This window comes from Meles meles, chromosome 6 (genome assembly GCF_922984935.1).
Source record: "Meles meles chromosome 6, mMelMel3.1 paternal haplotype, whole genome shotgun sequence".
In the NCBI taxonomy this organism is placed as follows: Eukaryota; Metazoa; Chordata; class Mammalia; order Carnivora; family Mustelidae; genus Meles; species Meles meles.
In genome coordinates, this window is record NC_060071.1 from 74,359,739 (window position 1) to 74,377,125 (window position 17,387).

At 43.4% G+C, this 17,387-nt stretch overlaps 1 protein-coding gene across 1 annotated transcript in view; it reads left to right on the plus strand.

Moving 5' to 3' along the window:
• TMOD2 (tropomodulin 2) overlaps positions 1-17,387 on the plus strand; it is a 49,182-nt gene that overhangs the window by 10,433 nt on the left and 21,362 nt on the right. Inside the window, exons 2-5 of the mRNA XM_046008786.1 lie at positions 3,947-4,141; positions 5,636-5,792; positions 10,504-10,626; positions 14,378-14,464. Of these exons, the coding sequence (XP_045864742.1) occupies positions 4,016-4,141; positions 5,636-5,792; positions 10,504-10,626; positions 14,378-14,464 (493 nt within the window). The 5' untranslated portion in view covers positions 3,947-4,015. The remainder of the gene's footprint in view (positions 1-3,946; positions 4,142-5,635; positions 5,793-10,503; positions 10,627-14,377; positions 14,465-17,387) is intronic.

The following is a 17,387-nucleotide window of genomic DNA, read 5'->3' on the forward strand; positions in this document are numbered from 1 at the left end:
ACTATTCAAGATGCTGTTAGAGTACTTCAGGCCCAAAGGACAGAGGTGCAAAACAAGAGTGACAGGAAGAGGGGTGGTGTGAAATGTTCTGTGCAGTCAGAATCTGCAAGAGATGCTAACCAGGTGGCCATGGAAAGAAGGGGGGTAGAATCGAAGGGTGGTCCAAGTTTTTAAAGTGAGTGACTGGTAGATTAATGATATGATCTAGAAAATCAGGAGAGCAAGTCAGTTTCATAGAAAGATGTGAAGTTAGGAGGATAGCTTTAGAATCCTGGACTAGAAGTACAAATAGACTCTTACCAGGCCTAAGATATCACTAATTTAAAACACACCAATATTTTATGTACCACTAAGGAAAAAATGCTGCCAACAAAAATATGATACATGCTTCCTCAAAAACGTAATTTTGGGAGCACCTAGTGGCTCAGTAGTTAAGCATCTGCCTTCAGCTCAGGTCATGATCCCAGGGTCCTGGAATCAAGCCCCACATGAGGCTCCCTGCTTGGTGGGAAGCCTGCTTCTCCCTCTTCCCCTCTCCCTGCTTGTGTTCCCTCTTTTGCTGTCTCTCTCTGTGCCGTGTAAATATGTAAATAAATCTTTAAATATATATATATATATAATTTTCACTTTATTGAAAGAACAGTTTTAGACTTAGAGACTTTTTTGAAATCTTTTAACTTATATACAACAAATTGCATATATGTAAAGTGTACAGTTTGCTAAGTTTAAACATATGCATGTGCCTGTGAAACCACCACAATCAAGATAGTGAATAAACATATGTAAAACTTAAAATTTTCTTTATGTCCCTTCATGATCCTTCCCTTTGCCCCGCCCTACCTCTCTCTCTTCCATCCCCAAGCAACTACGAATTTGCTTTCTGTCATATAAATTACAGTCTCTAGCATTTTAGATACATGGAGTCATACCTGATACATTCTTTTGAGTCTGGCTTCTTTTTTTTTTTTTAATATTTTATTTATTTGACAGAGAGAAATCACAACTAGGCAGAGAGGCAGGCAGAGAGAGAGGAGGAAGCAGGCTACCTGCGGAGCAGAGAGCCCGACGCGGGGCTCGATCCCAGGACCCTGGGATCATGATCTGAGCCGAAGGCAGAGGCTTTAACCCACTGAACCACCCAGGCGCCCCTTGAGTCTGGCTTCTTTCATTAGTGTAATTATTTTGATTTTCATCCATGTTAATATGTGTTTCAGTAGTTTATTCCTTTTTACCTCCCAGTAGTTTCTGTTATGTGGATATACCATGATTTCTTTTTATCCATTCACCCACCAATGATCATTCAGTTTATTTATACTTTTTGGCTATTTGAAATAAAGCTTCTATGAATAGATTTTTTAAATTATAGATCACACCAGGCATAGACAAGGTAGATACAATTGAAATGAATTGGTTAATATTCTTAAAAGTTCTTCACGTTTAGAATGTAACTTTTTGTATCACTTTTTGATTCACAATAACGAATATCTTTCTTTTCCACCCAGTATTGCCTCTGCACCGTCAAGAGTGGTCATTTTTTTCAAAAACCTGTGAAAGAGCTAAAAGCCTTTAATGCTGGGCTTTTAAGCCCACTCTGTAATTATGTGGCACTAGCTTAACCTGCATCTTCCTTTGGAAGCATTGCTAAACATCCCTGAGTTGCCGCCTGTCTCACTCCCTCCCCTTTAGGTTTCAAAAGAGTGGTCCACTATTTTTACAAGTCCCTGGGATTTTTTTTTTTTTTCCTGAATCCCTGACACCCATTCTTCTAGTTTTGAAGCTGGGGCTTTTGCTATTATGCATTCATAAGCAATGTCAGGGACATCTTGACTGCTGTTGGCCCCACAGTAATTGTAGGATCATCAATTGTAAGACACATCTGAATTTCAGAATGTGAAATGTGGGAAACTGTGTAACGTCAAGTCCATTAAGAAGGATGGTTCAGGGGCGCCTGGGTGGCTCAGTGGGTTAAAGCCTCTGCCTTCAGCTCAGGTCATGGTCCTGGGGTCCTGGGATCGAGCCCCGCGTCGGGCTCTCTGCTCAGCAGGGAGCCTGCTTCCTCCTCTCTCTCTCTCTGCCTGCCTCTCTGTCTACTTGTGATCTCTGTCTGTCAAATAAAATAAATAAAATCTAAAAAAAAAAAAAAAGGGGGGTGGTTCAGCCAGTTCATTTGATGGTTAAGGGCCTGGCAGACTTTGGTCTGTGCCCAGTGTCACATGGTGAATTAGTGGCGGCTACCAAAACAGAGTACTCATGACCTAATTGGTCTCTGACTTTAGTGGGATGGTTTTTGGGGGAGGGTTCTGTTTATTTGTTCATTTTCCTGTACTATAGCAACAGAAGGTTAAAAGAAGGCTGGCCAGTGGAAAAGACAGTTACGTTGTACATAGAAAGGATATCTAAACAGAAAACCACAAACTTGAAAGTGGTGAGCAGTTGAATTAGAGAAGGAAGCCACATTCTAATAACTGTTCAGTGGCTCACCTTCAGCTGGTCTCTTCCTATGCCAACCCATTCTTTATTCTTACCTTTTGAATTACTTTATGTAAAAAACTGGCTTCTCAGATGATTCTTCTGTTTTAAACATCTGTAGTGGCTCCCATTTCCAACAGAACAGAGCCTAGGTTCCTTGGCAGGGCTTATAAGGAAGGCCCTTCACAAACGTCCCTTTCTTGACTTTAGTTCTTTCCTCTCCCTGTAGCACACCAACTGTTCACCAACACGCCATCATCCACCTTCTTATCTTTGTGCTTTTGTTTATGCTGTTCCTTTTTTCTGGAATAACCCTTCCCCACCCACATCCCCACTAAGGTCTCTTCCTTCAAGGCTCAAAGGCAATCTCTTTTTGCCCAATGATTACTTCCTCATGTGTTTTTAGACCTATTTTATGCTTTACTTCTATTGTAGCACTTATCCAATGGCATTATCTCTATTTGTGTGTCTCACTGAGCTGTGATCTTCTTGAGGAAAGTGTCACGTCTTGTTCATCTTTAGGTTCCTGCTGTCTAGGTGTGTGCCTGGCAGACAGTAGGTGTACAGCAAATACTAATTGTCTTGAAAGATCTGATTGAGTTTAATATTGCCTAGGGAGAAACACAATCAGCTAAGTACCTTGCTATTTCCTAAATGCAATTATTATCCTTCTAGAGGAGAGATGGAAAATCCTTTGCAAGAAAGATGAGATTGAGTAAGAATTACGTTCCGAATGGAAGTTTAGCAGTGAGGTAGGATAAAAGAAGGGGTTGAAAGGAGAGCAGACTAGAGGTTTAACAAATTAGGCAGTGCGACTAAGGACACAAAAAAAACACGGGACTAGAAAGAGAACAGGAGACCGGGGAAGAACAAAAAGAGAGGAGAAGTGTGGAGAGACTATGCAGTCAGGATGTTAGGATCTTACTGGGATTAATTGCAGAGAGTTACTGGACAATGCTTTCTCACATGGACGTTCCAAACTCTCTTTCCTGAATGAGCCCCATTTTGTATTCTTCACATCACTCTCTCCTGAAAAGACACAAGTATGCTTCTTACGAAGGCCTTACAATTAGCTCATTGTTTTTCTCTGTTTTCTATGGAAAGCTGGAGGAGGCAGAGTAGTGTGGTGGAAAGGCACCCTGTATGCTGGGAACCAGGAGGTCTGGCACATGGCAGCTCTAGAGCCTCGAGCAAGGCACTTAGCCACCTTTGCCTCAGGATCTTTGCCTGTCAGATGGGATAGTAGTATCTGTCCAGGCTTCCTTTCTGGGGTATTTGTAAAGATCTAAGTAAGTGAAAGAGTACACATGGAAACCCATTCTAAGCTGTCAGGTTGCTCTGCAAACGGAGGTGGTGTGACCGTTTTTTGGAATCCTTTGTCCAATAAAGACTCCGTTGGCAGATAGCACAGCCTTTGCCTCCTGTGAATAAGTACTGTTTGCAGAGTACGATCACGGTGTTTCTTTCTGATTGGTAGTATTCTGAAGTCTCAGGAGGCCAGCCTGTTTAAATGTCCGCGACCCATGAGAAGGACATATAAGAAGCCATGGCACTCCCTTTTCAAAAAGAGCTGGAGAAATACAAGAACATTGATGAAGATGAGCTTCTTGGCAAGCTCTCAGAAGAGGAACTGAAACAGTTGGAAAATGTTCTTGATGACCTGGATCCCAAGGTTCGTGAGCTGCAACGGAAACATCGTGGTCTGTGGTAGTAGGGAGTAAATGGTGTGGCTTGGTCCTTAAACAATAGTGTAGAAATCCCTTAGCTCCAAATACAAGTTCCGTGTTCTTTCCCTGATTGGTTCTTGATCACTTACTCTGACAAATTCATGAAGAAACTCAGTAGCCAAGTCTACAATATGATATGGCAAATTTCTCAAAAACCAGTTTAATGTAAATGGTAAAACATATTTTCCATTGCTTGAGAAAGGACTAGTTTGACTTAGGGAAGAAGAAAGGAAAGGAAAAGAGGACAAATCTTACCAAATTTCTTCTTTGAGGTCTTATACTCTACTGGGCACAGAACCCCTAGGGGTAAATTATATTACTCCCATTTCATAAATGAGGGGAACAGATGCAGAGAAGTAATTTACAGAAGAGCTCATACGAGTAAACGTCAGAGATGCTATTTAAACCAGGCCTTTAACCCCCAAGTAGATCTTTTTTATACTTCATTTTTTAAAGATGCATAAATAACTAGAAATCTTTGGTGATCTCATAACAATGGAGATATTAGAATTATAACAACAATATCATGTAAATTTAAGTGGAGATTCTAATATTTTTATGAGCTCTTGAAAAACAAAGTAGCTTGTTACAGTGTTTGTTTCGCAAGCACTTTCTTCCATCCTGATGGTATTTTCTTAAAATTAGAATCAGAGGCATCCAAAGTAGTGATTTTACTATAAAGAAAAATATCACTAAAAATTATATATACGATGTGCTGATACACCAGACACTTTGGGTATTTTATTTACTTTTAAAAATGTTTTTATCTTTGATAGACATTGGGGAGTGTATGTGTTGTACAAGTATTATATAAGACTGACAAATCACAGACCTGTACCCTTGAACCAAAGAATATGTATACATTATTTTTAAATTAAAAAAATAGATTAAAAATAAATAAATAACCCAAAACACAGCCTTAAAAAAAAAAGGTTTTTATGTTTGAACGTTAAGGAAGGAATCGTTCAGCATCTACCTAATACTTGCTTATGTGATTTCCCAGGAAAGAGGCTAGAAATAAGAGAGTATAGCCTATAGCCATGTTGGCTCCTTGTTAGTGTCTGTATGCCTGCTTGGGAGAACCTTGGGTAGAGATCTGGCCAAACCCAAGTGTGATCTATGAGGAAGGAGGCCATGGAGGGTGCCTGGCCTTTTGCTACCACATTCTAGAATGCAGCTCTGAAGACCCAGAGATGGCTCTGGCCAGCTGTGTTCTGCCTGTGCACATGGCGGGGGCTCCCTCTCAGCACAGGAGGTTAGAGCAGGTAGGGCCTCAGGGACCTGCCAGAGTCCCCAGCCCTCAGTACACACCTGCATCTCTGCACAGGCGTCCTTCTCCCTGCCTCCCCCATAGACAGCAGGGCCAGGGGTGGGGGCCAAGTCCCAGAGTGTCAGTAGGGCGAACACCGTCCTTCCTGCTCACATCTCTGTCTCGTTAGAGCGCACTGCTACCAGCTGGATTCCGACAGAAAGACCAGACCCAGAAAGCAGCCACCGGCCCGTTTGACCGCGAGCACCTCCTCATGTACCTGGAGAAGGAGGCTTTGGAACAGAAGGACAGGGAAGACTTTGTGCCCTTCACTGGGGAAAAGAAAGGTAAGGACTCCGGGCACCACATTCCGGGACTAAGGTACTCCTCATGTCTTGTCACGGGGGGTCCAGCAAAGGAACCGACCTAGAAGTGGGAAAGAAGCCCAAGACCTGGATTCGGTATTAAAAAGAATCATGGCTAGTAGAGACATGTCAGTATACTTTTGTCCAGACCTTTAGATTGTGCACCACCCAAGAGTGGTGCCTATAAACTATGGACTTTGGATAATAACGATGGCAACGTAGGTTTCATCAGTTGTGACAAACGTTGCGCTCTGCTGCAGGATGTCATTGGGGGAGGGTCTGTAAGCATGGGACAAGGAGTATATGGCAACTCTCTGTACTGACCTCTACATACCTAAAACTGCTCTGGAAAAATAAAGTTTATTAGTTACTAAAAAAAAATCTGTAAGAGGGGCACCTGGGTGGCTCAGTGGGTTAAGCCTCTGCCTTCGGCTCAGGTCATGATCCCAGAGTCCTGGGATCGAGCCCCGCATCGGGCTCTCTGCTCAGCAGGGAGCCTGCTTCCCCTCTCTCTCTGCCTGCCTCTCTGCCTACTTGTGATCTCTGTCTGTCAGATGGATAAATAAAATCTTTAAAAAAAATTCTGTGAGAATAATATGAGAATATAGAAGCTAATTAAATTAATGCTTAAGGTACTCAAATTAGTTCTATGAAAAATATCTGAAGCCCTAAAGAAAAAGCTCTGGCAGTGTGAGGTATTGTGCCTGAGAGAAGGTCCTGTAGGCATTGGTGCATTGCTCTTAGCCAGAGCCTTTACCAACTGCAGATGTCCGCTCCAGGCCTTTCTGTCCCATTTCTAGGATAGCTACGGCACCAGTCCCCTAACCTAAGATGCTACTGTTAGAGACCAATGCAGTCAAGCATTCCCTCATCCAGCATTTACCAAGTACCTGCTCTGTGCGGAGCCATGCGCCAGGTGTTGGCACCACAGTGTGTAGGTTCCTGCCTTGCCCTCAGGGAGTTTTTGGTCTAGTGAGAGAAGCTCTGTGGTTGTCCTGGTGAGGCTCCGAGGAGCAAAGGGATGTTCCTCCATGCCAGGACTGAGCTCAAAACCAAGACAGGGAAAGCAGTCCACCTTAGCTCCCAACCCCAGGCTCACCTTGGGACAAAAAGTAGTTGCCAAGAGCCTGTGTGGTTTCCTCAGCTACAGAGAGGGACTTGGGCCCGCAGATCCTAACGGAATAATCTATAACCTCATGGCAACTACAGTCTTTTCAAAAATGCAAATCAGATCATGTCACTTCCCTGCTTAAAGCCTCAAATCCTTACTGTGGTCCTCAGCACCCTGGGAGAGCTCGCCTTACCCACTTCTCTGATCACCTTTCCCCTTGCCAAGCCTCAGCCCCACTGTCTGCGTTCAGTTCCCCAAAACTGTCGAGTTCTTTTCCCATCCCGGGGTCTCCTCAGGAGCTCTTCCCTCTGACCCACGTCCCCACTTTTCACATTCTGTAAGTCTGAGCTTAAACACCAGAGCTTCGAGCTTTCTTTCCCTGACCCTTCTGTCTAAAATAGATCCCTTCTCTCTGCCATGACACTCAGGGATTGCTTTCATGGTGCTATGTTCATCGATTGGTTTATTTACTTTGGGTTTTGTGTGTTTCCCACCTTAGATGAGGTCTCCACCGTGGGACTGTGTCTCTTTTGCCCCCCAGCATAGACAGTGGCCCAGGGGAGTCTCTTGATAAATACAGGTTCGAATGACCTCTACCTGGGAGCATATGAACGGGGCCTTGGGCAGCAGGAGCACACTTCCTCAGCTGGTGTGATCAGAGCACGGCTGCCTTCTGTTATGCGACATCTGGCTCTCCTCTGAATCGTGCTCGTTTGATGGATCGTGCACCACTGATCGTGTCAATTTATTAAGAAAGTGATGTTGAACAGTGAAATATTGGGCAGATAACTAAGGATTGTCATAGAAATGTGGAGCTGTCTCTATGGCAGTGTGACTGCTGTTGGACTGAGTTCATTGTGAAAGAAAAGTTACATTGTCAAATCTTCAATAAAATCCCAACAAACATCCAGTATTAGGGTAGTGACAATAATAAGGGGAAAGCTTTGTCTCTTCTTCTCGGAGTTGAGGTCTGAGGAATAGTCACGGTAAATTATCTCTTGATCCAGATTAATCTGCAGGTGACAGGGGAGTTGGGAATGCAGGGCAGTCTGAGTAGTAAATGGGGAGACAACAGGAGTGCACAGTTGCCCGGCGTAGCTTAGGAGAAGGTTGGAAAGCAACACTGTTGGGCAAAACGCTCAGAGAGTGAGTTTTCCAAACAGAACAGAGGGAATAGAGTAGAACATGCAGGACACCCCCCTGCCACCACCACCACCAGAAGGACCAGCGGGTGATCTGGAGGCAGTGGAAGCTATGGTAAAGGTCTCAGGGGAGGGGTATGCAACCTCAGCTCTGAACGCCGTGTGCACTAAGCCCTCAGGTGCCTGGGCCACGTTTCACTCTCTGCAGTAGCTTTATTCACTTAGAACTTGTTGTTTGGTTGCCCACCAACCCCCCCTAGGAATGGATGTGCAGCAGCAGTTGTCCTAAAGTTCAAGAGCTGTAGGCCCCCTGTGCACATGGTGTTGAGGGTAATCCTGAACACTCACGGAGAGGTGGAATGTAGACATCTCGGTAACTTTGGAACCAAAGTCATTGGAGCCACAAAGAAAATACTTCAGGCTGCAGATACTCTGAAAAAGAAGTCTGGGATAAACCCCAGTGTCTGAAATGTTATTGATTGGTTATTTTCTTTTCCATTTTCTATCTTCTGGCCATTCTCCTTGTATTTTTCATTAAGCTCCAGTGTATTTTCTTTCTTTCTGGGAAAGGTGGCAGTTTACATGATGGGGAGGCAGGAAGCAGGGTGATGGTCAGTGGAGGAGGCATTGTGGCCAGGATACAGTCTGACCACAAGCAGTGGTGTTTCCCTAAGGTGCCCAGTGCTGCCTGATCCCTGATGTCATGTCCAGCCGTTTGAAGATCTGGTCAACTATCAAGAAGTCAGCAGCCCCTGCAACCAGGGACAGCTGTTGGAGAGGATTTATGAAGGAGAGTTACTGACTTTGGGTTTGACTTTTACCTTTCCAGTGGAAGTGGGGAGGGCTGGCCAGCCAGAGAGATCTGAGAACAGTGTTGGTCTCCATTGGCTGAACCGGGACCCAGCTCTGTGTTCTACCCAAGATAACAAAGAGAAGGCAGTGGAAGGGTGAGTCTATAGGGAACTCCAAAGATCAAACTGGAGGAGACCAATTTCAAAGATCATGCCAAGAAGTAAGAGCAGCTCCAGAAAAGAAATGAAGAGTGAAAAGCTGGCAGAAATTGGGAAAGAGTGTAAGCAGGTCTGGAGTATTGCTATGGCAACTCTGGGATGTCCTAGGTTTCCCCTTATGAGTCATTGTACACGTGGGATGTGGGTACATTGAGCTGGCTGAAAGTTAGGAGCAGGTAATATGCCATCTTCCCAGCGATGTGATCTTCAGAGGTTGGGGCTGAGGAGGTAGGGCATAGATGTCAGCATATTCAGAAGTGAGTCAGGGGCAAAACAAATGGAATCTGACTGTGAGGATGAAGTGGGAGGTGAAGGCAGGGTGTCCCCATGTGGGAAGCACATTGTACCTTGCTGTTCACAGACCTCTGCAACTTTTAAACACGTCAACCCTGAGTTCTCCTTTTATATCTGACTTCCTTCAGTATGTCTGGAGAGGTAGCTGTATCCCCGGGTCACTACGCTACTCCAAGTGACCCCAGATAGAGCATCCTAGTTGTCTACAATCTCACTCTAGCAAGAAAAACTCAGAGAGCTCTAGTTTGTCCCTCAGGAACCCCTGGGGCTGTGTGGGTGACTCTGCCTCCAGTATTTGCAGGATCCAAGGGAAGAATATGAATAGAAGCCCATGTGCCATTTTTAATAAATGTTTAAAAACTAGTAAACTGTTAAAATATGTTCTATCCTGTTACAAATACACCTAGAAGCCCAGGATTCTTGGGCTTCCAAAAGTTCCATGTAAGCATATGGGTCTGTCCTACAGTGCTAGAGCCTCACACATATTTGACACCCAGCCTACAGATCGAAGCTTCAACCATATCACCCACAAATAACCTCCCCTTGGCCTGGGGGTGCCCACTCCAGCAATGTGACATGCCTTTGGGAGGATGGACACGGGGAAGGGATGCATACAGGCCCTGGAAGCAAGTTCAGGGGTCTTTGAGCAGGGAATTCCAGGGTCCCAGGTGCCTGGAGTGGGGCCTAGCAGGTGGGATTCTCGGTGGGAATGTCCCTTTGGCCCCATGACTTCTCCCTTGTTGTGGAGAGGAGGGATATTGCAGGAGAGGAGGACCAGAGTGGGCCCTATAAAGCATGGGGCCCATGGCAGGGCCTCTCTTGCCCAGGTCTAAGGGCAATGCTGGCGATCCATAGTAGAGAGGTGGAAACCACTGTTTCCTTCTACGTTTAAGGACCGTAGTCTCCTCAGATCTCTGTGTTGCAGAATGCAGGATTCCTCCTCTGACGTTCCCTCCCTCTAATGGTGGATTAATGATACTGACATCATCCTAGCATTGAAGGAATCCCAGTTGGGTGTGCAATGGGCTTAATGGTTTGGCTCTCAGTGGCTCGCAGAGCGGCATTGTCTTGTCAGTCCTCTTACCCTGCCTTGGGCAGCAGCACACAATGGTTTTTGTTTTCCTTCTGATTTAAAGGGAGAGTCTTCATCCCCAAAGAAAAGCCCATAGAAACTCGTAAAGAAGAAAAAGTGACCCTTGACCCAGAACTGGAAGAAGCTTTGGCCAGTGCCTCCGACACCGAACTCTACGATCTTGCAGGTTAGTCCTCAGCTCTGGGACACTTCTCTGGCTGGCTCTGGACCTTTAGGCACACACTAGCAGCAGCCTCTGAGCTTCTTAATAACTACTCATCAGTATTGCAATACCAGGTGACTTCGGCTTGTATGTAGCCATAAGACTTGACGGAAGTGACTTCACCTCTCTAAGCAAATCTTACTTTGCTGTATCTCAGCTATAAAATGTAAATTCCTATCTCAGCTATAAAATGCCCTAATAATACCCTTCCTACAAAATTCAGGAGTTAGAGAAATCAAAAAGAAGGAATCTAAAGGAGTGTTGCAAACTTAAACAATGAAATAATAACCCTTCCTCTAAGAAGCTTTCACATTTGGCATTTTATCATATTTTATCATCACGAAGCATCCGTGAAGTTCTTGCTCTTCCCCACAGTCGCTGTTCCATTTTAATTGCCACGAAGAGGGCTGTTAGCCTAACCACAGAGCAGGAGTTATTTACCATCACACCCACACAGTAATGAAAGCCACATTCAGCCTGATCTGCTCATCTTTGTCTAGCTTTCTAAACAGTAGCAGCAAAATAATAATTGGTGTTATTATTTGAATTAGTTACACATGCAGAGAGACAAAACACACATGGTATAAAAGAATGGATAGACAAGATGGTGCTAGACCTGGTAGACAAAGAATGGGTAGACAAGATGGCAGTAGATTAGGGGTCCGCAAACTGTGACCTGCCTCCTGGGCTTGTAAATAAACTTTTATTGGAACATAGCAACAACGACAAAAGAATATGTCATGAAAGTAAGTTTCTCACTCTAATTAAGTCCTCTCCCATTTCTACTATATCGTTGGGAAAAGATCCCATGCATCTACCAGCATATTTATGCATTCATGGGATGTGTTTTTTTCCAAGTGGGATGTAAATTTAGATTATTAGGGTCATTAGGTCACTAGAGGTTAAGGTGCTTTAAAAATAGCCCATACTTGGGTGCCTGGGTGGAACAGTTGGTAAAGTGCCCAACTCTGGATTCTGGCTCAGGTCCTGATCTCAGGGTCGTGGGACCAAGCCTGCGTTGGGCTCTATCCTCAGTGTGGAGTCTGCTTGAGATTCTCTCTCCATCTCCCTCTACTCCTCCCACTTGTGCTCTCTTTCTCTGAAAAAAAAAAAAAAAAAAGACAGAAAGAAAGAACCCCCCCCCCCTTTTTTAAAAGATTTTATTTATTTATTTATTTGACAGAGATCACAAATAGGCAGAGAGGCAGGTAGAGAGAGGAGGAAGCAGGTTTCCCGCTGAGCAGAGAGACCGATGAGGGGCTCGATCCCAGGACCCTGGGATCATGACCTGAGCCGAAGGCAGAGGCTTAACCCACTGAGCCACCCAGGTGCCCCAAGGAAAAAAACCTTTAAAAAATAATAAATAAAAAACAGTCCATGAGCCTTAGCAAGAATCCTCACATCTTTATTCCACGGAAAGACATTTGTAATAATAATCCATCCTCCCTCCCAGGAGAACCAGCTATGCCTTATTCTAATAGCATGCCTCCTATCTCAACTGCATCTTCATTCCTACTGTGATGATGTCAGTGGTCAATACAAATTCACATATTTGAACCTCTCTCAGAAATCACTGCAGGATGGGGCACCTGGGTGGCTCAGTCATTAAGTGTCTGCCTTCGGCTCAGGTCATGAGCCCAGGGCCTGGGATCGATCAGCCTTGATCAGGCTCCCTGCTCAGTGGGAAGCCTGCTTCTCCCTCTCCCACTCCCCCTGCTGTGTTCCCTCTCTTGCTGTGCCTCTCTGTGTCAGATAAATAAATAAAATAAAATAAAATAAGAAAGAAAGAAAGAAAAAAATCATGGCAGGATTGAAGCACCTGCATCACACAGTTAAGAGGGCACTTTGCAGTGACCTTTCTTCTGAGCCCTGTGGTTGCTGTGGAGAGATCCTGTCATGGTTACTGCTCCTCTCAAGGGTTGTATCATGGTTTCTACTAGAATTCCCCAAAGGGAGAATGGCAGGGCTGGACTTGAATTCCCAGGAAATGCTTAAGAAAGGAGAAAGAGAAAAATAGCAGTCATCTGGAAGAGTCTAGATTCTAAAATTCATACAATAAAACCAGGGGAATACTCCAGATAGAAAACTGTCTTGTTCCTCTCTGCTTACCCTCACTCCCTCATCAGATACTCCCTTAGAACTCAGGAGAAAGCCCACCTGGGGGGTGGGTGACAGCATCTTCTCTAGGTGGATCTTTCTGGAAGGTTGAGAGCAGCCCCATGAGTGAATGGACTGACATGACAGCCAGTGAGGTTTAGGTAAGAAAGAGTGCCAGTACCCTGTGCATGTTGTTCTGGCCAGTAGAGAGCAGAAAGACAGTCACCAAGGGAGCAGCAGCTGACTTCCAAGACAGCCCTTCCTGCAGCAGCTGGAGCTCAGCATGGTCACAATTCTGACGGTCTAGGGAGTCCGTCTTGTCAGTGCACAGAGGAGCCGTCGGTTTGGGGCTAATCTACTAGCCAGATTCACAGGGAACGGATGAAACAAAAGTTAAAAGTTGGCAGTGGAAGCCAAATTATAATTAGGAGTTGCTTAGTGAGTATAGGGCCAAAGCAAGATATATTTGGATGATCTGTGGCCTGTGTTTATTAAATAGGGTGTCTCCTCTCTAGGCAGTGCCAGATCCATAGTGACAAATTCTTATTTATTTAACAAGAACTTGTAAAGTGCTCAGAACAGTGTCTGAGGCATGAGAAGTGATTTCCCCTTTGTAACACTTAAAGTATAATTATTTTCCCTACCTTACCGGTGATGAAGCATGCTCAGAGGCATTTAGAACTTCCCAAGTCACACAGGTATTATGGGACAGAACCAGGATTCCAGCTCTGGCTGACTGCTCCTGAGTGCCGCCCTGAACCCTAGACTTGCTGGCTCTAAACATTTGCCCTTTACTGGGCTGCTGCTGGCTGCATCCCCTCTCCTGATGTGTAGATTACAGTACAGTTGAGGAGCTCTGAGATATTCCTCTGCCTCCTGCTGACACATTACCTGCTCTGGGATCCTTCTCCAGGCTGCCAGTCTCTTTTGTATAATTTCATTATCAAAGGCGATGGTTGCCTTTCAGCCTGCCTGGAGCACATTCTGGCCGGGTGCTGCTTCTTGCATCCTTTGCTGCCTCCTGGTGTAAGCTCCCTGTAATACAGGAGATGCAAAATCTCGATATGCTTATCAGACCTTTTACTGCTGACATCTCTTTTCTTTCCCATCCCACAGTGCTCTAAACTGGAGAAAACAACTGCTGTTGGTACTGAGAGATTGGGGTGGCTTTCCCTGAAAGAGGTCCATGATCTTTCTGCCATTTGCTGTAATCCGTATAATGTTAGATCCTATAATACCCTTAGACTCAGTCCCACACTCACATTTTATAGACGAGAAAACAGAAAGGTTGAGTCTACTTAACTAGGAGGTCTAAGCAAGTTTTCAGTAACTTGAGGGCATAACTAGACCACTGCCCTGCAGATGACTCTCCCTGTATAGCCACAGAAAGACATGTGAAGATTGCTAGTGGCAATGGAGAAGGGTTGGAAGGGGATTTTTTAAAATATGAAGCTTATTGAACACTACATGTGTCCCACACACTGTGCAAGGCAAGGGGGTTCCGGAGACTTACTTTATAGTATGAAGAGTTGATATTCAAGGGGCAAGTTAACATTGTGGGCATCCTACCATGCCTTCCCAAGTTTATGATACATATACTGATTATCTTTGTTTCTAGCTGTTCTCGGGGTACACAATTTACTCAACAATCCAAAGTTTGATGAAGAAGTGACCAGTGCTAAAGGTGGCAAAGTGCCTGTGAGAAGTAAGTTGATGTGGAGTCCATGGTCTGTGAAACTTGGGAGCTCCAAGAGATTGTTGGTAAGAGGGAGGCCTATTGACTGGGCTGCGTGTTGAATCCAGATTTCCACCCTGTAGACTCTGCAGGTGGATTCTGTCAGTTCGCCAAGAGTCAGTCACTGGAGAAGTATGCAGTTTATTAGATTCTCTCACTGACTCATTCATTAGTCATCTACTGAATACCTACCATGTGTCAGGAAGGTTCTAGGCTTAGGTACAAAGATAAAAAATGGCCTCTGCCCAAAAGAACTTACCTATCCAGGGTTAGGATGGACCAATAATCAGGTAATTTTGCTCCAGCATGATCCAGGTGCTATAAAAACTTACAGATGATCACAGCTCTTCTTAGATTAATTGTATTTTATTCTCTTTGAAGGAGTTTGAGCAGGTACTTTCTAGTCTGAGCAGCATGTTTACAAACCATCATTTATACTGGGCTATTTATCCAGACCATAAGCAATGTTACTTTTATTTTTTTTCTTTTTAGCTTTTAATATGTGCAGATGAAAATGTTTATCCTTTTAAACTTGGATATCAACGTGTAACATTCTGACAGCACCTTGGCTATTAAAAGTCTGATGCATCGTCTTCTGGGCTTTTGTGCATATACATATCATTAAGTCTTTTTAAGACTATTTTTTAGGGAAATATTAGGTACACAGCAAAAGTGAGCAGAAGGCACAAAGATTTCCCATATACTCCTTGCCCCCAATTCATGCACAGACTCCCCCAGTATCAACGTCCCCCATCAGAGTGGTACGTATATTACACTTGGTGAACCTACCTTGACACATCTTTACCACCCGAAGTCCATTGTTTACATTTGGGTTCACTCTTGGGGTTTGGACAAATGTCTAGTGACATGTGTCCACCATTATAGTATAATGCAGAGTAGTTTCACCATCTTAAAAATCTCCTCTGCTCACCTATTCATCTTTCTCCCCCCTAGCTCCTGATGACCACTCATCTTCTTATTCTATAGTTTTGCCTTTCCTAGACCGCCATATGGTCAGAAGCATACAATGTGTAGCCCTTTCAGATTGGCTTCTTTCACATAGTAATATACATTTAAATTTCCCCCATGCCTTTTCAGGCTTGATAGCTCATTTCTTTTTAGCACTGCATAATACCCTATTGTAAGGAAGTGTTTATCCATTCACTTACTGAAGGATATCATGGCTGCTTCCAAGTCTTGGCAATTATGAATAAAGTTTCTATAAACATCCATGTATGGATTTTGTGTGTGTATATAAGCTTTCAACTCCTTTGGGTAAACACCAAGGAGCATGATTGCTAGATCAAATGGTAACAGCATGTTTAGTTTTGTAAGAAGCCACCACTATCTTCCATAGTGGTTATAACATTTTGCATTTTCACTAGCAAAGAATGAGGGTTTCTGTTGCCCCACTCTTAGCTGGCATTCGGTTTTATCAGTGTTCCAGATTGAGGTTATTCTAAGTGGGTAGTAATATCTCGTGATTTCAATGTGCACTTCTCCAATGACATATTATGTGGAGCATCTTTTCATATGCTTGCTTGCCATCTGTATATCTTCTTTTTTCAGGTGTCTATTAAGGTCTTTGGCCCAATTTTTACCCAGATTGTTGTCCTATTGTTGAGTTTTAAGAGTTCTTTGTATATTTTGGATAACAATCCTTTATTAGATCTGTATTAATTTTAGTGAAGTCCAGCTTTTCAATTCTTTCTTTTCATGGACCAAGCCTTTGGTGTTGTATCTGAAGAGTCATTGCTAAACCCTAGATTATCTAGATTTTCTCCTGGGTTATCTTCTAGGAGTTCTATATCTTCTAGTTCTGTTATCTTCTAGGAGTTTTGCATTTTACATTTAGGTGATACATTCTGAGTTAGTTTTTATGAACAGTATAAGGTCTATCTCTAGATTCTTTTTTTTTTTTTTTTTGTGGTATGTCTCGTTAGCACCATTTGTTGTAAAGACCATCTTTTCTCCATTGCATTGCCTTTGCTCCTTTGTCAAAAATGAGTTGACTGTATTTATGTGGCTCTATTTCTTGGCTCTCTCTTCTGTTCCATTGATCTATTTGTCTAGTCTTTCACTACTTGTCTTGACACACTGTCTTGATTACTGTAGCTTTATAGTAAGTCTTAAAGTCTGGTGGTGTCATTCCTCTAACTTTGTTTTTCATTTTCAGTATTGTGTTGGTTGTTTTGGGTCTTTTGCCTCTCCATATAAACTTTAAAAGTAGTTTGTTCAAAGAACTTGCTGGGATTTTGACTGCAATTGCATTAAATCTATAGCTCAAGTTGAGAAGAACTGACATCTTGACAATATTGAGTGTCTCCCAGTATCTCTCCATTTCATTCTCTTTTATTGTTTTCAATAAAGGTATATTGTTTTCCTCATATGGATCTTGTACGTATTTTGTTATACTTGTATGTATTTCCTTTTACATTAACTTTTTTTCAAACTGTGGTTCTCTTCTTTTATCGGTACGTGTAGGTTTGCCATATTCTTTTAATGAATAGGCAGCACCTTATTATGTGATATACTGTGAGTTATTTAGCCATTTTCACATTGGTGAAATTTTGTTTATAATGTTTTGCTATCATAAGCAACAGGTCAGTGAACAACCCTGATATATGTCTTTATGTGTCCATGCTGTTTTTTCTGTAGATTAGACCTCTAGATACATAATTACTGGGTCATAGAGTACCGACATTTTCCATTTTGATAGGTGAGGCCAAATGACTCTCCCAGAAAGTTTGCATCCGTTTACCTTCTCACCAACAACATAAGACAATGTGTTTCCCTCCACACTGCTGCCAATGGCACATGTTATCTCTTTTCACCTTTTTTTTTTTTGCTACTTAAAAGGTATTTCATTTTTTTATTTCACAGTTTAATGACT